A 21,094-nucleotide genomic window follows, 5' to 3' on the forward strand; every position below is an offset into this window, starting at 1 on the left:
CAAAGACAATCCTGCCTGTTCGCGATCAGCGCCAGGTACCCTGGTCCCCCGACCCTCCTCCATTACGACTCCAGTACCCTCCGCTCTCTCAACCTCGGACGCAGCAACAACTGCCAGCTTTCGACACCGATTGACACCTAAGTCTCCTGCCGACACTGCCGCTGCACCTTCACTGACCTCCAGACCCCAGCAGCAGCACCCAGCCTACCGCACGTCATCCCACACAAACCACTGAACTGCATCCACTTCAACGCGCGCTCCCTCACAGGCCCGCCATAGAAATTTGAGACCTCCTCAACACCCACATGCCCAACGTCACCTTCCTCTCAACCTGGACCAACACCAACTCTACGCCCGACGTCGCAGTCGTCATTCCAGACGGATACAAGATCCTGAGAAAAGACCGACCCACCTGCTCTGGAGGAGGCATCGCCATCGTCCACAAAAGCTCCTTCCGCTTAACAACCACTGACCCAGACAATGCTACGACCCCCATGGAACATCTCCACTTCCAGATCCAGACCAACCCCAAAACAACTCTCAGCGGAACCCTCATCTACAGGCCACCTGGCCCCCCGGTCTCCCTTCACCGACACCATCGCTGACCTCATTGCACACCATGACCTCGCCTCCACAGACTACATACTACTCCGAGACATAAACTTCCAACTGGACGACCACGATGACCCCAACACACCGCCCTCCTGGAGAACCTCGCCAACATAGGACTGAAACAGCTTGTCAATGTAAATAATAAGGACCCCCTGCAGTAACTTGAAATTCCTATGGCAGGGCAATTATGCAATTGAAGGAAAACCCCTAGGCAACTAAAGGTCTATAACAATTAACAGACCATATGAGCTAGCAACATGATATAGTCAACTCAGTGTATACGGAAGTAATATTTAAAAGTTCATTTCTTTAATTCAAATTGGTTAAAAACTTATCAAAACATGTATCATGGAGACAGATACATTTAAACATATTCTAATCATAGTACAAGAGGACACCATATACAATAATACAGTTGGACAAAATACAAATATGTTTTGATTAGTGCAAATCTAGAAAGACATACACAACAATAATAAACATAAGGTGGCTACTAGAAGACCCATCTAGTAGCCACCTTATGTTTAATATTGTTGTGTATGTCTTTCTAGATTTGCACTAATCAAAAACTATTTGTTGTCTGTATCTTCTATGTATGTACCAGTTTCTTTGTATTTTGTTCAATTGTATTATTGTATATGGTGTCCTCTTGTATTATGATTAGAATATGTTTAAATGTATCTGTCTTCATGATACATGTTTTGATATGTTTTTAACCAATTTAAATTAAAGAAATGAACTTTTAAATATTACTTCCACGTACACTGAGTTGACTATATCATGTTGCTAGCCCATATGGTCTATTAATTGTTATAGACCTTTAGTTGCCTAGGGGTTTTCCTTCAACTGAAATAGCTTGTCACCACCCCTATGCACACAGCGGGACACACACTTGACCACATCTTCACAGGAGGAATCAGCGTCTCCTATAGCCACACCACGGAACTTCCTTGAACCGACCACCACTGCATCCATTTCTCCTTCAGAAAACACACCGTACACAGGCACGTGCACTGCTATCTCTCAGCCCCCACCCCCGCAGAAGCTGGTACAAAGCAACCGAAGAACAGGTCACCGCCCCACTCACCTGCACCCCACCTCCAACGACACCCACACTTACACCGCGGCATGCAACCACCACCGCTGGATCACCAACTGTGTTAACACTCGCTCCCCTCAAGAAAGCCACAGGGCGACACATCATGAAAGCAAGCTAGTTCACTCATGCACACCAAGAAGCCAAGCAATCCTGCCGATGACTCGAAAAGACATGGAAGAACAGCAAAACCTCAGAAACACACACCGCCTACAGAACAGCCACCACAGCACACCACCAACTCATCAAATCCACAAAGAAGAACTTCCTCCAAGACAGAATCCTCACCCACAACTCCAAAGAACTTTTCTCCATCATCCAGGAATTTGCCAAACACAGCAGCGAAACATCAGATGTCCCTCCCTCCCAAGACCTCTGCAACAGACTCTGCACCTTTTTCCACCTCAAAATTAAGACGCTGTAAGATAACTTCGACAACCAGGACATCTGCATCGCTTCAGCTCCCACCCCAGCGACACCACCCAACAGACCCTGCTCACTTGGATCCCACTCATGACAGTAGACACCTTGAAGACCATGAAGAACATCCACTCCGGAGCACCCTCAGACCTATGCCCTGCCAACCCCCCCACATCTTCCACAGAGCTTCCACGGCCATCGCACCCGAACTTGGCCGGACCATCAACTCTTCTCTCGAGACCGCCACATTCCCTGACAACTGGAAACACACCAAAGTCAACCCCTCCTGAAGGAACCCCCCGCCGACCCGACAGACCTCAAGAATTTCAGGCCCATCTCACTACTTCCATTTGCAGCCAAAGTCATCGAAAAGGCCGTCAGCGCCCAGCTAGCAAACTTCACCGAAGCCAACAACGTCCTGGACATTTCCCAATGCAGATTCCACAGCAACCACAGCACCGAGACCGCCCTACTTGCCGCTACCGATGACATCTGCGCCCTCCTCAACCAGGGCCAAACTGCAGCCCCCATCCTTCTGGACATCTCAGCTGCCTTCGACACCGTCTCCCACCGCACACTAGACCCCAGACTCCACAACGCCGGCATCCGAGGAAAGGCCCTCCACTGGATCTGCTCATTTCTCACAGGCAGAACACAGCGAGTCAGACTCCTACCCTACCTCTCAGAACCCACAAGACCAAATGTGTGGAGTACCCCAGGGATCCTTCCTCAGCCTCACCCTCTTCAACATCTACATGCCCCCTTTTGCAACCATTGTCCGAAACCACAGACTCACTATAGTCTCCTACACAGACGACACCCAGCTCATCTTCCCCCTCTCCAAGAACCCAACATCATAAGACACAACTTCCATGAAGGGATGAAAGCCGTCGCCACCTCGATAGACAGCTGCCTGAAACTCAACTACGTGAGAACAGAAGTCCTCATCTTTGGCTCCACCCAATATGCACGGGACGACACCTGGTGGCTGTCCACCCTCGGAACCCCCCACCCCGCAGACCACACACGAAACAACATTATACTGGACTCATCACTCACTATGAACCAATAGATCAACGCGGTATCCTCGGCCTGCTCTGGAAAATGTTCAGATGAATCTCCTCCGAATCCAGAAAAGTCACACATGCCCTCATCACTAGCAGATAGGACTACGGCAACGCCCTCTACACCGGAATTAACAAAAAACTCCTTTGCAAGCTCCAGACCGTCCAGAAAGCCGCAGCCAGACTGATCCTAGACATCCCCCGCTGCAACCACATCACCCAACACCTCTACAACCTCCATTGGCTCCCTATTGAAAGAAGAATAACCTACAAGCTCCTCACACGCATACAAGGCCCTCCACAACATCGGACCAGCATACCTAAACAACTGTCTCTCCTCCCATGCACCCAAGAGAAACCTCTGATCAGCCGACCTCTCTCTGGCCACCATGCCTTGCCACAGTGGGAATTGGGAAAGTCCTTCTCCTACCTCGCAGCCAAGACCTGGAATGACCTCCCGCTCCACTTCCAAAAAGCCCAACACTGCTCCAGTTCAGGAAGGACCTAAAGACCTGGCTCCTCAGATCTCTACAGCACCTGGGGAGCCACACCCCCCCCCCCCCCCCCCCTTCCCCCCCAGCGCCTTGAGACCCTCGCTTTACAAACCCCAGATTGATTATCGGTCAAATCATCACCAATTAAGCCCTAGTGGGCACACCAATTCAAAACAAAAATCTCTAGTTTACATGATTTACTCATCATTCAATTTCATTGTTCAAACTTGTTTTCAATATGCACATAGCTAAATGAAACAAAGGTAAATAAATAATTACGCCCAAGTGGGCTTTCAACAATAACTAGCCTCTAATTGCATAAGCGTTCGCTAGCGATTACCACCTCTATAATTACACTGAACTGCAGCTGACAAAATATTGTAAATGTTTCTCATCATTGTTGTGCTGCTCACTAAAGTGTCTGGCCAGTAGGTAGGAAACATCTTTATTACTTTTAGCCCAAATGCTGCAAAATTCTTTTGTGGTCCTGCAATGTCGCACTGCCAAGATATCTTAGCCCAAAATTGCATGTCAGTTTATAAACTGCATATCCTGTTTTGCAGTTAAATGAACCTGATATTTCAAATGGTTTGTCATGGAATGGAGTCATATATTTATATGTATGTATGTATGTATATATCAGTGTGTGTGTATATTTAAAAAAAAAAGCAGGAGGACTTATACCCCAAAAAGGGAAAAAATAAATAATAACAAAATAAAAATAAAAGGAGAGTTTAGGGGTAACAATTCAAAACAATAGAAAGTAATTATTAATGGAACAAATTGCAGAAAATAGGAAGAACATATAATTTTTTTTAAAAAAGGGGGTTTTATCCTCCCCCAAAAAACACACACATATTTAAAACTTTAAAATAAGTTAATCTGGAATTCAAAGTAAAACTCTGCTTAAGTAATTACAACAATGTAATAGCTCCTGGTGTATTGGTATGTGAAGTAACAGCTGATATTCCCACAGACATGATGAAGAAAAGCCTTTGGAGTAGGCCTTGGCATAGTTCGTGGAGTTTTGCTACGTGGAGCTCCGCGAAGTTACAAAACTCCGCGAAGTTCCGCGAGTGGCGGAGTGCAGTGCCAACTGCAGTTTGTGCTGGTATTCCTGCCGCTCGGGTAAAAATTCTACCCGAGGAGCAGCTTGCGCTCCGCGGGCAGGGAAAAAACACCGCTGCACATCGCAAAGCAGAGTTTCCTGCACTCCGCGAGCTCCGCAGAGTGGAGAAAACTCTGCAAACGGAGCGAAGTTCACCGCCCAGGCCTTCTTTGGAGGCATGTTCAGGCTCACAAGAAGAATCTGAAATAGTCCAGAACCTTGCAGGTAACTGTCGGGGACAGGATGTTGAGGTCATATCTGAAAATGTGAGCAGTTTTGATGAGCTTGCCATTGTTGAAACACCGAATTACAACCTTTCATATGTAGTTCACCAGGTAGCTTATGTGCCTAAAAGGGTATGTTTAGCAATGCTTTCTGCCTCAAAATCAAGGCCAAAAAGAAAATTTGTGATGGTTTGTTTTCTGGTATCTTCCTTTTCAGTGTTCATGCTAAAAATTTAAAACAGAGACTGATAACAGCCGTAGAGTGGGCATTATAAGAACATTAGACCAAATCAGTTTAAGAGCGTTGTTCAGCTAAGCATTATACCTGCAGATTCAAACTCCTGCAATTGATAAACAACTCTACCTTCCTTCCTATAAAACAAGGGATTCGTGTTAGGTTAAACTATTGATCTTAATTTTACATTAATCAGATTGCCTTTTCTTTGCCGATATGTGAGTTCCACTAACACAATATGAAATGGATACTCATAAGCGACACTTATTTTGTCATTTTTTCACCTTTAAACTTTTTTTTTTCTTCTAATAAGTTAACTGTTTTCTAAATTAAATGATGATTGCATTCCTTCTTTTTGTATTTAATGGCCTTATACTTGAAATGTTGAGTGTTTTTTTTAATAATGAAAAAGTCTTTGAAGTTTTTCTTTTTATTTGGTTGTACTTGCAATGCCCTTATTGTTGAAAGCCTAATTCCGAGAATGCTTAAGGAGCTTTAGTTGGAGGTACATTAGAGAACTTTCTGCTCATAGTACTTATTCTGATAAAATAACAAGTCACTTCTTATATGATGAAGATTATTTTTAGTACTCCCCATGCTTTCCCTTGACACTGTGGTTTCCTCTCTTGCAGCTCTATGGGGAAACACTGCCGTAACTTTCTCTTGCAGCTTTATCTGCAAGCGCCTGATCTTATTGTACCTGTTCCTGAAATCCTCCTGACCAGTGAGGGTGCCACTGAGAGCAGTACCTGTAAGGTGAGCACAGAGCACTGTTGTCTGCTTATTGAAAGGTGTGAAATGGTTTGTAATACTGTGAGTACATTAGTCTCATGGGCGCTCATAGCTTTTGATTTATAAAGTGATTTCTTATATTTAGAACTAATTAATTCCTCATTATTATTTTAAGAATTTTAGATCAGATCTGTCCTGGGGTCTTTTTTGGGCCTACAAAGGGTTTCCACAGGGTCGTGGACCAGGGTCAAAAACAGACTCGATAATTCTCGCCTCGGTACCTACTCTAACCAGGAACACACTCGGCAACTCTGGGCATTAGCTTGCCTCATCTCCACAACGGCCCCCCACATTCGCCGGGGATGCCTGGTTTCACCTTGGAGATACCCTTGAGGGACCATCTCACAGGGATAGCCAGGACGGGTTCCCCAGCGGTCTACAGCGCCAGGACGCCTCAGGGCAGCAGTGCGCTTTACAAGACACATACATTTACATTTACATTTACTTTCCAATACTCTTTAACAAACCTGCATTGTTTTCAAAATAAAAGATTTCCTAGGAGCTTACTTAGATGAACACCCTGATCTACCGACCCCCGGGACCACGGGACCACGCACACAATTCAGCGAGGACATCGCCGACTTCGTCAGCCCGCATGCCCTCCCCTCCGCCGACTACATCCTCCTGGGGGACCTCAACTTCCACCTGGAGAACAACAACGACCGCAACACCAGCACCCTGCTCGACAACCTCACCAATCTTGGACTCAAGCAGCTGGTGTCCACCCCCACCCACCTCGCCGGACACACACTCGACGCAGTCTTCTCGTCCTGCACAGACATCGACTTCAGCCACGCCACAGAGCTACAATGGACGGACCACAGCTGCGTCCACTTCACCTTCAAGAGAAAGACGTCCCACCACCACCAGCAACAGGCCGCCCGCAGAAGCTGGAACAAGATCACAGCAGACCAGCTCGCCACCTCCCTGAACCAGCACCCACCTGCCAGCTCAGCGAACCCCAGCCAGGCCGCCGACAACCTCACGAAGTGGATCAGCAACTGCGCGGACGAACTCGCCCCGATGAGGACCCCGCCCAGCAGACCCGGCAGCAAGAAAGCCCCGTGGTTCACCGACGAACTCAAGAGCTCCAAGAAGAACTGCCGAGCCCTCGAGAGAGTCTGGAGAAGGGATCCCACACCGGACAACAGGACCACCTTCAAGCTGGCCACCCGGAAGCACCACCAGCTGATCCGCGCCGCCAAGAAAACTGCTTTCAAGGACCGGCTGGACAACAACGCACACAACTACAAGGAACTCTTCAACATCGTGAAAGAGCTATCCAACCCCAGCGCAGGAAACAACGACATCACCCCATCGCAAGACCTCTGCAACTCCCTCGCTTCACACTTCCACAACAAGATCGCGGACATACACAACAGCTTCAACAACCAACCAACGCACACCAAGACCGAACAACCACCCCTCACCACCACCCTCCACGCCTGGACCCCGATCAGCACCGAAGACACCATCCGCACAATGAACTCCATCCACTCCGGATCACCGACCGACCCCTGTCCTCATCACGTCTTCAACAAGGCTGACGCTGTCATCGCACCCCATCTGCGAGACATCGTCAACACATCCTTCGACACCGCCACCTTCCCTGAGAGCTGGAAGCACGCCGAACTCAGCGCTCTACTCAAGAAACCCACAGCGGACCCCACCGAACTCAAGAACTACCGCCCCATCTCGCTCCTCCCGTTTCCAGCCAAAGTCATCGAGAAGACCGTCAACAAGCAGATGGCCGCCTTCCTCGAGACGAATGGATCCCTCGACCCCTCACAGTCCGGCTTCCGAGCCAATCACAGCACCGAGACCGCCCTCATCGCCGCCACCGATGACATTCGAGCCCTGATGGACAACGGAGAAACAGCGGCCCTCATCCTCCTAGACCTCTCCGCAGCATTCGACACTGTCTGCCACCGCACCCTAGTACAGCGCCTCAGCAACGTCGGAATCCAGGACAAGGCGCTGAAATGGATCATCTCCTTCCTCGACGGAAGAACACAGAGAGTCCGTCTACCACCGTACAAGTCAGAAGCCACCGAAGTCATCTGCGGCGTCCCTCAAGGATCCTCACTGAGCCCCACCCTCTTCAACGTCTACATGAGCCCCCTCGCGGCCATCGCACGCCAACACAACCTCAACATAATCTCCTACGCCGACGACACCCAGCTGATCCTCTCCCTGACCAACGACCCCGCTGCCGCCAGAGCCAACCTGCACGAAGGGATGAAAGAGGTAGCCGAGTGGATGTCGACCAGCCGCCTGAAACTGAACTCGGACAAGACGGAGGTCCTCATCCTGGGATCCTCACCCTCCGCCTGGGACGACTCCTGGTGGCCTCCCGCCCTGGGCACCGCACCCAAACCGACAGACCATGCACGCAACCTGGGCTTCATCCTGGACTCCTCCCTCTCCATGACTAGGCAAGTCAACAACGTCTCCTCGGTGTGCTTCAACATCCTTCGCATGCTACGGAAGATCTTCTGGTGGATCCCCACCGAGACCAGGAAGACCGTCACCCAGGCCCTCGTCACCAGCCGACTGGACTACGGCAACGCCCTCTACGCCGGTACCACCGCCAAGCTCCAGAAGAGACTCCAGCGGATCCAGAACGCCTCAGCTAGACTCATCCTCGACATCCCACGAACCAGCCACATCTCCGGACATCTGAGAAACCTGCACTGGCTCCCCGTCAACAAAAGAATCACCTTCCGCCTCCTCACCCACGCACACAAAGCCCTACACGACCAAGGCCCGAGCTACCTCAACAGCCGAATCAACTTCTACGCTCCCAAACGCCACCTCCGATCAACCAACCACGCCCTCGCCGCCGTCCCCCGCATCCGAAGAGCGACTACAGGAGGAAGGTCCTTCTCCTACCTGGCCGCCAAGACCTGGAACTCCCTCCCGACCGACCTGCGCCTGACCCAAGACCACCTCTCCTTCAGGAAGAAGCTGAAGACCTGGCTGTTCGAGCAGTAGCGGCACCCCCCCACCCCCAGCGCCTTGAGACCCTACGGGTATGTAGTGCGCTCTATAAATGTCACTGATTGATTGATTGATTGATGAAGTTTTCCCTTTCTCTCTTGTATTACCTGTTTTCCAGATTTTCTAACTAGTTGCCTCTTAGTCGATGTGGCATGGCTCAGCCATGAAGGGCAAAAGCACCTGTTTAGTGTTCTGGTTGGACTTAAAGGGTTTAGGAGTAAGAATCGGTCTTCCTCTGTCCGGTCTCTGATAGACTTGAGAGAAGAGTTGTAGGGAGCTGGCTCTTTATGTGATATATCAAGAATCTGATATTCTGTGTAAAGAGTCTAGGGGTTCCCTTATGAGTGGAGAGGGGCTTGCTATGCAAACCCAAATTGCTCTATTCGGGAGTAGTCTGGTCGAACAGCTGTAGGTTTAAATCAAAGGAGTGCAAGACATTTGCAGATGCACACAATGAGCAATAAATAACACACACGACTCAAGAAGGAGATCCACACCAATTTATAAAAATATCCGGTATCTTTATGTTTAAGCATTTTAGGAAATTGTTCAGGTAAGTAGGTTTTTTAAATATAAATTCTTTAGCCTTCGAAAAGTGGGCACAGTGCAATTTCTGAGTTCTGCAATGTTATCCTATGGAAGGATGAACAAGTTCTGCAAACAGGTATAGTACAGCGACTTATAAGACAAATCTCCAGGTGTTAAGGTGAGTGGAGGATAAGGTCTAAGGCAACACCAACAGTACACCACCAGCGGTACAAGGGCGGCCTAGTGCAGGCTTGCTATACAGCGTCGGGAGCCCAAAACGTTTCTATGGAGATCGTTCACTGTGAGAAGAGGCTGCAGGCTCTGGCTGGAAGGCCAGTCGAGGTGAACCAAACGGGGGAGGGGGGGTTCAAGGCTTGCAATGCTCAGGGACATAGGGACACCTTCTCCATGGCCTGGGCTGTGTGCAGAGGCAGCTGGCGGCATCGGGGAGTCCACGAGGGGTGAGAACACAATGGATTCGAGCTCTGGAGGGCTGAGGGACTTTGTTGACACTGGTGACCCACTTCAACTCAGGTCAGAGGCGAGGGGCACCTTCAGGGGTCCGATTTTGGGGTTTCCGAAGGCCTCAGAGTCCTTTCTTTTGGAGTTGCTGTGAGATGCAGGAAACAGTTCCGCTGTCCCATGAGAGGTCTTGGTTCTTTATCGAAGGCAGGCAATCCTCCCAAGTTTTTGGAGTTAACAGCTGCTGGACGAGTCTCCTTTAGTGCAGTATTTGACAAGGGATGCAGACAGGTTGACGGGGCTGGTACCTGGTCAGCTGCAGCTTCTCTCCTCTCTGCTTTTGTGGCTCTTCGGTGTCCTCTCTCTTAGGTCATCAGGATCTGCTTCTCTGGTGCTAGTGGCTCCCCTAAATACTGGATTTAGGGGCCCTAGGGAAGTGTAGGGTAGTAGCCACTGAGCCACCAACCCTTGGAGTCACTACATCCCTTATATGACCACTTCCTGCGGGAAATGGTCATAACCCTGTCCCAGAATTCCTAAGTATGCCTTCACAAAGATGGCTACTTCTGAAAAATCGTGTCCGCTTCATAGTAGCCCTCCTTAGGGTTGTACTAGCCTGGAGGTGGCACGCCTCCTTGACTAGCTAATTTTCCCACCTGTCCAAGTGCCAAGAGGGCATTGGACAAAAGGGATTGGCTTCTTTGAGGTAGAGCTGGATTTCGCATCTGCCCAAGAAAGGCTAATCAGCAGGTAATCGTCTGGGAGGGGGTGTTACACCCTCCTCCCAGACAGGCTTTTGTTTTGTGTCTCTTGAGAGCAGAGGCTGTTACCCTAGGAAGTCAGAACAGTATCTCAGGTGGTAGACTGGCAGAAACCAGTCAGCAAGGACACCAGAGGCTGGTAGGTTTTCAGGGGGCACCTCTAAGGTACCCTCTGGGTGCATGTATTGGCAAATCCAACACTGGCATCAGTATAGGTTTACCAATATTAGATGTTTGAGTAAATATAATTATTTTGCAAGAAACTCTGTGGGCATGTAGGCAGAGTCATAAGAGGTATTATAATTCATTTATTTACTTTCTACTACTTAATTTGTGTGTTTTCTTTTATTCCACTTGTAGCTGGATGCTCTTGTTCACAGATTTATAACCCTCCTGGCTGACACTACTGACTCAAAAGTAGCTGAGAATCGTATGTCAGATGCTAACATGGCATGCAGGAAGCTTGCAGTGGCTCACCCCATCCTTCTGCTGAGGTAGGTAGTTTTCCTGCTTTAGTATTTCACGCAGCAATATTTAACCTTCTCTGGTACCACAATATAGCTTTATTTTGTGTGCGACAGAACTTCTGGCTTCTGGCTTGAAGATTGGCAAATTGAATGACTTAGCTGTAAAATACATATGTTTCTGTAACTTCTCAGTTGTCCTGCTACTGGATTTTGGAACCCTTTATGCTGTAAATATAGCTACAGCACCTCTGTTGGCCACAGAAGCATATTGTTGATGTTATAGCTATAGACATTTTATCTTGCACAGTCTTGTACAAAATGCTTGCTGTTACTTTGCTTTTCTCCACCTAAAATAGTTTTGTGTATGGTGTATCAAAGTGTAAATATAATGCTTCTGTGCAGGCACCTACCAATGATCGCTGCCCTGTTACATGGAAGAGTACACCTCAATTTTCCGGATTTCCGACAGCAGAACCATCTAACCTTCTTTACACATGTTCTGGGTATCCTAGAACTATTGCAGCCACAGGTATTCAACGCTGAACACCAGCAACCTCTGTGGGATTGTCTCCTCTCTATCATCGGCATTCTACAGGTAAGGAGCCTTCAACTTTGCTTGTCGATAGACATCACATTTTTGTTTAGGAAGGGATTACTCACTCAGTTTTAGTAAGATTTTCGCCGTGACTACTATGTGTTTTTAGCTTGAGCTTTTAGCTAGAACACTACATTTTAATGCCATAAATAGGAATTTCTGTGAACATGAATCTATATGAAGGTGCAATGCGCAGTAGTCTGGGTTGAGAGCCGGCCATGAGAGGTCAAGCTCTCACCTTCAGTATCAACTGCATTGCCCATAACTGATTACCCACCAGTACCTGATGAGGCAGCCTAAGCACTCACCGGAGGTTTAGCTACAAGAGACCATGGTTAGTTTTTGGAGCAAAGGGTATGTAGTAGTGCATGTACAACCGTAAGTCCTGTTAAGCTCCTTTCAAATTGCCCCATGTATATTTCAGGGTGACTGTACAACACAGGGGCACCCCGAAATACGAGTTACACTGGCCTTGAAGGGGCAGACTCCGATAAAGTAAGACTTCAGCACAAGGAGTCATACCACTGAAACCAGGAGATATATGGCCCCCTCTAAGCTCTTCTCCACCACGGCATAAAAGGTTCCTGATGACTGCATTCCCAGTAGACAAATACGAGACCGGATCTAAAACTTAGTTCAGCTGTGCTCCTTCCCACTCATCTCCACCTCAAGAGGGATGGAGAATACTTGTTAAGGCCACAGGTAGACCATATACTAGAAAAATGTTAGAAGGATATGGCCAAGGCCATGGATGCTGTCCAGACCACTAGCCAGAGAGGCGTCTTTCGAAGGCAGAAATACTGTGTGATTTCGAAGACCTCCTCCCCAGACTCAAGATTTTACCATCCGCAGCAGCAAGGTTACCACCCCAACACTCCTAGAGGTTACACAAAAGGCAGGTAAAGGCCAACAACAATAGAGAGAGGCAAGGGAGGCTCTGGCAAGTGGGCCACTATCACCACTAAGCTCTGACTCCCTACAACTCCCACACAACACCTTTTGGGGAAACCCTAGGATTTCCTCCTGCACTGGCAGTACATCATTTCAGACATATGAGTTCTTACTGTGGTCCAATTAGATTACTGTCTAGAGCTTCATTCATACTCTTCAAGCATACCGCCTCACTGGGAATCACATAACCCTTCTAGAGGAAGAGGTATGAGCCCTCCTACATAAAGGAGCCATTAAACCCATTCCCTTACAACACTGAGGGCAGGTTGTTTACTCCCTTTACTTTCTTATCCCCAAGAAGGACAGTTACTCTGATCAATCCTCAATCTCAGGCCTGTCAACCAATATATCCTGCCAGAGAATTTCCACATGGTGAGCCTGCAGGGCATCATATCACTTCTGCAGCAAGGCGATTTTATGACAGCATTGGATCTAAAGGATGCATATTTCCATATCTTCATCCATCCAGCCCACCGATGCTACCTGCACTTCGTCGTAAGTGACCGTCATTATCAATTCAAAGTCTTGCCTTTCGGAGTAAATACCACCCCAAGGGTCATCACTACATGCCTAGTGGTAGTCGCAGCATGTCTAAGATGAGGGGGTATTCTTGTATTCCCTTACTTAGGCGATTGGCTGATCAACAGCTCAAGCAAGCTTCCGTGCCTCGCCCATATATAAACCGCTATACCTCTCCTAGACATTTGGCTTTACCATCACCAATTCACACTTGGTCCCTCTCCAAATGCAACTCTTCCTAGGGTCAATCCTAAATTCAGGAATTGACAGGACCTACTTTAGCTGACAAAGTTGTCTCTTTCCAGCATCATGTCCCTCTTTTTCAGTCAAATCATCTTCTTCAAGTCTGAACGCCTTCTTTGCGTGATGTCCTCCTGCATAGCCATAGTGCCCCATGCCAAACTCCACATTTGCCTGCTCCATCAGTGCCTTGCGGCACAATGGTCCCAACCGAAGGGTCACGTGGAGGATCTAGTGTTGGTGAAGGGCAGTGGTAGAAGAAGCAGGAATATGTTGCAAGACTGGCTTTTCAAAGACTCTTTACCGCACATCACCATCACCACAGATGCATCACAAGCAGGGTGGAGGACACATCTCACTCTCACAGTAGTGCAAGCCTTGTGGACTCTGCAACAACAGGGCTACCACATCAACTACCTAGAACTTTTCGGAATCTAGCAAGCCCTCAAAGTCTTCCTTGCACAGATATAGGGCAGAGTAATGTTAGTCTGAATGAACAACATGACAGCAATGTAGTATCTGCAGAAGCAAGGCGGCCTTGGTCCCCCCACATCCACTTGATAGTGGAGTACCTCTCGGGGTTAGAGAACAACCCAGTAGACCTACTCAGCATGTCACACCAAGAAGTCCACAAATGGGAACTCGACCCTCTGGTTCTAAACAGTTACTTCCAACTCAGGGGGAACTCCACAGATAGATCTGTTTGCCACTCCATAAATCGCAAAATGCCAATGTTTCTCCTCCAGGTTTCCACACCCACAGTCCATGGACAATTCACTATAGATGAACTGGTCAGGGATATATGCTTACGCTTTTCCTCCTCTTGACAAACATCCAAAACACACATCCTCATAGCCCCGATCTGGGCCAGACAGCCCTGGTACTTAGCTGTGCTTGAAATGTCAATCAAACACGATGAGAAGATCGCAACCAGGCCATATTTTCTCAGCAAAATCCCGTGTCAAATCTGCCATCCAGACCCAACAGCTCAGCGACATGGGTCCTGGCTATCTGCTTCTCCCACAGGAGTGCATGAACATCCTCAAGTAATCATGCAGACAACCTACTCAAGCTTTCTATGCAACAACATGGTACAGGTTTGTCCTTTACTGTATTTCACAGCACTTAGATCCATTGAAACCTGCAGTCCTTGACATTATATGCTGCCTCCTTCATCTACAATAGTATGGGTTATCATGCGCTTCTGTCAAACCGCACTTACCAGTCTTACCACTTACATGCAGAATAGAATACACCCTTCCCTGTTCCATATACCAATCATCAATGCTTTCATGGAAAGTCTCAAAAGAGTCATTCCCCCAACGATGTCCCCCAGCCCCTGAGTGGAACCTTAATGTAGTTCTCACCAGACCCATGGATCCCCTTTTTGAGCCAATGCATTCCTGCCAGCTCCAGTACCTGTCCTGGAAGGTTGCATTCCTCATGGCTATAACCTCACTCAGGTGTTTTAGTGAACTGTAAGCATTTACAATACAGGAATCATACACCTAGGTCTGTAACAGCAGTGTAGTACTACAGACCAAAGCAACGTTTCTGTCCAGGATGATTCCCCTTTTCACCCCTTTTCATCTCAAGCAGACCGTAGAATTCCCAGTCTATTTTCCCAAAACAGAATTAGCGGCATAGAGAGCTTCACACTTAAGACGTCAAGCGAGCGTTCATGTACTACATTGATAGGACTAAACATGAACGAATGTAAAGCAGACCAGCTGTTTGTAGCCTTCAGTTAACCCGACCCTGTTTCATGAGCAGGAATTGCCAGATAGTCAAGTGCAGCCAGACTTGCTACCTTAAAGCCAACCAAGTTCTCCCTGTACCTTTCAGCCTTGTGCCCACCCTCCTCCTTGGACATGTGTAACCCTGGTTGCAGATCTCTTTTCTTTCTATACCTAATTCTTTTGCAGTGCACATCAGCACCACTTTTTTCTGCCTCCCCATACTACTGTCACCCTCTGAGCAATTGAACATGGAGTCAGTGACCATACACAATGCCAGCATAAGGAGTCTCCATATACCTTGTGACTCACAGCCCAACGCTAGATGACAGAAGTTTTCGATAGCAAGTGAATCTACAGCACCACACACTATGAACACACGCTTACAGGGTAACCTTTTCTTTTATTGGTGTGCCTGAGAAGCACAGATAAAAATAGAATACCTTCTTTGAATGCATTTTTATCTTTATAAATGGGTTCCCAGTCCACCTGACTTATTGGAAACTAGCAGTCAAAAACTCTTATATTAAAAAAAACCACACACACACACAACATCTTAAAGAGCTTTCGGTGGAGCCCACAGCACTTGCCAATCATGAGGGTTGTGGTGAGGAACAGCCCAATAATGAGCCGTGCCTCCTTGGTTGGGTGAGGCTTTCATCCTTTTTAGGAAAAATTCCTGAACACAACACCCTAGACCTGAGAATTTCTTTAAAACAGAACCTGTTTCAAAATTGCATTAGGTTGTGGACATTGGTCAGACAAGTACCATTGCAAGCAAAATGCTTTACCCCTGATTGTCAGGTCCAGTGTGCATCGCTAAAGAGGAAATAATTGTCATTGATCGGTTTATAGTATTCAGAAAACGTAGCTGTTTAGCAGATCTTTAGCCTGAACTAGATTATGAAATGTTCTGCAAATGTTTTACTTTATTTAGTGCTTGTAAAATGCTGTTTTGTAGTGCTGGAAGGTTTTGGTTACTAATGGTGTATAAATATACTAAAGTTAAGAAATAAATGAATAAACAGTGGACTCTCTACGGCTGAGACGACAGGTGGATTTCCAGAAATAAATGAATGTATAGATCACTTGTAAAGCACAATAGCCACCCAAAACGGGCATCCCAGCACTACAGTAAGTAGGAGAAGGCACAATGAGGGTATGTGAGCTTTGGTTAAACAGATCTAAAGAGCTAGGTTTTCAATTGTTTTGAGCACATTTTGTTATGAATACCATGTAAGGTAAAAGATCATTCCAAAGGTTTGCAGTCAAAAAGGCAAAGGAACGTCTGCCTTCCCACACTTGCTTGATCCTAGGGCTTGTTAACAATCATGCATATGATGATCTGAAATCCCCGATGGGACAATAATGTTTTAATGTTCATTCAGATATCTTGGACCCATACCATGACAAGCTTGGTAAGTAAGCAGGTCCATAGCTTCAGGGAGGGTGTTTGTGGTGTGACACGCCCCCTAATTAAATACATTCTTGGCTTGGTAGTTGGGTCTAGGGACCCAGGGTCTGATCCCTAGACCCAACTACCTAGACTGTTGGTTTTTCTTGTTATCCTGATTGCACTAAAAGATTTTAACTTGTTAATCTTTCGGATCAGGAACTTAAATTTCAGTGGAGTGGGTCTGGACATGGAACTGGGGAAAGAGTCTTGTTACTATGTTTCCTTCCTATAATGTCAAAGTCACCATTGCAAGTTCAGAATCTGATGGGGCCTGGTCATTGGAGTGGCAAGGGTGCACATGAAGGAAACTTGTGCAATTATCTAATCACTTTGATCGAGAAAGATGCTTCCAGTGTGTCGAGTTTTAAGAACCTTACAGTTCTGGCAGATGCAATGGTCTTGGTTGATGGAGTAACATGACCTTCTACAGGAAGTTCTACAGTTTTGCTGGATGCTGCCATAGCAATGGCCACAGGTCTACTGAAATAAAGATGAATGTCTCTTGGTGCATTGGAGATTGGTGACCTGTGGACTATAGCAGATGTTCCCCATGACAGTGCTGTGCTTGAACACAAAGCCAGACCCCCACCAGCGCAGGAAAACAATGTCACAAGTTAAACAAATAGATGTTTTTTTTTAATATAACAAACATACTGGGATGCTTGTGTTCCGGTTTAGGTGCGACCTGGTTTCACAGTTCGGTATTGACTGTTCCTATTGGAGACGGGTCAAGAATGATTTGCATATGGCTGGGTCCAAACTGAGGTGTCTTGGTGGGTAAAAAAGCGATGGACTGAGATGCAGCCCTGAGTGATTACCAGTGGCTGAGATTAATTCAAGCACACAGCTAACGGTCTTTACAGATGCATTGTTGATGGGCAGGGGTTTTATCTGGTATCAGTGAACCCGGCTCATTGTCAATCTGTTGGAGCTGTGGACCATTTGCTTGGCTCTGAAACCATTCCTCATGACCATCAAAGGGGAAGGGGTGCAGGTTCTCATGAAAACCATGACCACCATTTGGTATTGCAGCAAACGGGGTGAGGCTTTGGGTCTTCGGCCAGGAGGCCCTACCCCTCTTGAAGAGGCCGAACGCTCAGGACATCATCCTGATTGCCCAGCAACTGGCAGGATCGTTAAACACCAGGATCTTAAAGAAACACGTTAGTTAGATTCCTTACTTTAGAATATCCCCAGGCGTCAGACTGGATCCGGAAAGATTTTTCATCAGCAGTACCCCTGCGCGTCGGTAGGCGTCGTCTGCTGCTCCGCGTCCGTCGTGATCGCCGGGATGACGTCGCTGGAGTACTTAGATGCCGCCCTCGCGCGCTGACATCAGTTCTTCTTTTTTCCGCGCCAGCAAGCGCAGATCCGGGAAGAAGCGTACCCTTAGTAATTTTTTGACTAACCTTTTGGACTATTTTGGTCTATTCTTTCGAGTTGACTTCGACTCCTGGTGCCAGTAGGGATGCCTTGGTTCAAGCCGTGTGACGACTGTCACCGCCTGATGTCGGTTACCGACCCCCACCGCCGGTGTCTCTACTGTCTCGGGACCGACCACGATGACAAGTCGTGCCCCGACTGCCGGGCCTTGATGTAGAAAGCTAGGCGGGAGCGGTCCCGCAAGCTCCTCGAGATCCGGCAGTCGGCTCCGCGCTGCTCGAGGTCCCAGTCGAGGAGGAAGTCAAGGGACCGGTCGCGGAGCCGCGGTCATCATCGCTCGTCTGGTTCCAAGTCCTCGCATTCAGGTAAGTCGAGGCACAGCAAAAAGAAGTCGAAGAAGCGACATCGCTCTTCCGACTCCCCTCGCCGGTCGCACGACTCGGCCAAGGGTTCGGGTGGCTCCGCCGGAGTCGCATCCGGCCCTACACCCTCCGGTCCCTGGGCTTAATGCGACTCCGGGCGAGATTCGAGAAATCCTCGTGGCCATGAGGACTCACTTCCCGCCGTCAAGGCCTGCCGGCGCACCTTGGGGCCCCGCAGGCCCGACTGGGGGTCCTAGCAAGCCGGCGGCTTCGGCGCCGTCGACGACTTCGGTCCCGACACCGCAGGCCCCCGTCGACTCCTCCACGGGTGCCGAGCCCCATGGTGTCGCTCCCAGCGCCGTCCTCGGACGCCGCCGTCCCCGGTTTCAGCCCCGGTCTGGGTCCGGCGTCAGAGCGGCGCCGCTCGACGCCGTCTCCGGCGTCGATGGGTGGGGAACTCACCTATGACCCGACTCCGTCATTTCTGCCTGTTTATCAGGACACGGATGAAGGGGAGCACTGGGAGGGGTCTGAGGACCCTCTGGCACAGCAGTGCCAGTTAAGTCAGGGCTGGGCAGATGAGCTAGGGGAGGCCAGTGGTCTAGACACTTCGCCTGACACTGGTTTTATCTCTCCTCCTTCCGTGGCTACGGAGGAGGGTGCTACTTACGCCGTGGTGCTTAGCAAGGCAGCCAAGGCCTTGCGCCTTGAGCTCCCTGCAGCGGCCGTGAGGACTAACCTCCTCATCGAGGTGCTTCAACCGCCAGTAAGCTCTTCGGAGCCTCTGCTGCAGTTTAATGAGGTCCTCACTGACGTTCTGATGAGCACTTGGTCCAAGCCCACCACAGTCTCTCCTGTGGATCGGACCGTTGCCCGGCGCCACCGCCAAGCTCCAGGCCACCCCTGCTTTCTGTCAGTGCACCTCACCCCTGAGAGTCTGGTTATCCAGGCCTCAACGTCCCACACCGCCTTCCAGGATGGAACAGTTTGGTAAGAAACAGTTTTCCTCACTCAACCTTGGGTTGCGGTCCATTAATACCGCGTGCCTTTTGGACCGTTACACCCACTCTCTGTGGGATACGGTGGCGGAATTGCTGCCCCAGTGTCCTGAGGAGGCCAGGACACGCCTCGCCCAGGCTCTTGCTGAGGGGCGAGATGCAGCACGGTATTCCATTCGGTGTGGACTTGACACCACAGACTCGCTGGGTAGAGCGATTGCAACGACGGTGGCGATTCGTCGCCATGTCTGGCTGAGGTCCACAAATTTTTCAGGTGATGTCCAGAGCACTCTCATGGACATGCCCTTTGATGGCGGTCGCCTTTTTGGCGACAAAGCAGATAGCACGCTGGAGCGCTTTAAGGGAGACCACTCCTCAGACACTTTTTGGCAGGTACTGCAGGGGTATCTATTCATAAGTTGAGGAATCTGTGAATAGAAGTATCCATTAGAAGGACAAGTTACTTCCCACTCTAATTCTCTTAATAGTGGATACTAACCGAAGAGTCCTCATTGCCCTCACTCATCCCCTTTCTGTGCAGTGAACTCCTTTGATATAAAAAAGGATGGCTCACAATTATCGCCAGTTTGTCACAGTTGATCTGCTTCTGGCAAAGTGGAAGAATTCAAGATGAACCGATGTCGGCGCACAAGGGGAGCACCTGTATGGGGCTCCACACGGTCACTTCCAGAGTTGTTGCTAGGCCGAACGGAGTCCATTTATGCCATCTTTCCCCATACGTGAGCAATTGGTTGAAAATTTCTGGATCCATTCTGGGGCCTAGGGATATTCAAAAGGTGAGGAGTCTGTGGTTAGATAAAGTATCTGCCAAAAAGAGTGTTACCAAACCTAAGAAACATGCTCTACTGCCTGCCACACTGCCACAGAATTGTGCTTGAAAATGTGGGGCAGAGTCACTAGGGAAGTGGCTGGAAAGGAGCGCGGATATAAAATGCCCCGCTCTGGATGGGGAATAGATATGAGGATCTAACAACATTGGTAGCCTTTAATGAATTGGGGGCTACAGGCATATCTACATTGGAGAATGTCCGGTGAAAAGAAGGGGATCACAACCTTTGAGCAGCTACAAACCGTGTCTATACTAGAGAAATCTTTGGTTTCCAAATACATGCAGCTTAAACATGCACTGTGCTAATGTGTACAAAGCGATGGAGGTATACCGTAAGAGACACCTTTGGAAAGCAGATTATTGGCAATTTACATGGTGAAGATGACGATCTCCTTCATGTAGAGAGCATTGATGATACACATGGCCTCATAGCTACGTTGAGAGCTCATTGGTAGACAGACCTAGGTGGAATAGAAGACTTGATATGGGATGAAGTGTTCACACACTCCAGGTAATTGTCAATGAGAATAGGATTCGGATTGTTCCAAGGTTTGCATAGGATATATTTAGGGTTTTGGTTTTTCAGTTAAAACCAATTATAACAGACAAAACGTGCCCAAAGGGAATATCTGCTTTCAGTAGCCACTGGCTTTGTAGACACTGGCTTTTAAGCAGTATTATGATATATATATATATATATATATATATATGTGTGTGATCAAGGCCGCATGTCTGGCGGCC

The 21,094-nt window shown here is 48.4% G+C and overlaps 1 protein-coding gene across 1 annotated transcript in view; it reads left to right on the top strand.

The window, feature by feature from the left end:
- Positions 1–21,094, top strand: part of INTS1 (integrator complex subunit 1) — a 625,364-nt gene that overhangs the window by 545,645 nt on the left and 58,625 nt on the right. The window contains exons 39-41 of the mRNA XM_085629257.1: positions 5,886–6,009; positions 11,157–11,290; positions 11,666–11,858. Coding sequence (XP_085485383.1) covers positions 5,886–6,009; positions 11,157–11,290; positions 11,666–11,858 — 451 coding nt within the window. The remainder of the gene's footprint in view (positions 1–5,885; positions 6,010–11,156; positions 11,291–11,665; positions 11,859–21,094) is intronic.

The sequence above is a fragment of the Triturus cristatus genome, chromosome 10 (genome assembly GCF_964204655.1).
Source record: "Triturus cristatus chromosome 10, aTriCri1.1, whole genome shotgun sequence".
NCBI lineage: Eukaryota > Metazoa > Chordata > Amphibia > Caudata > Salamandridae > Triturus > Triturus cristatus.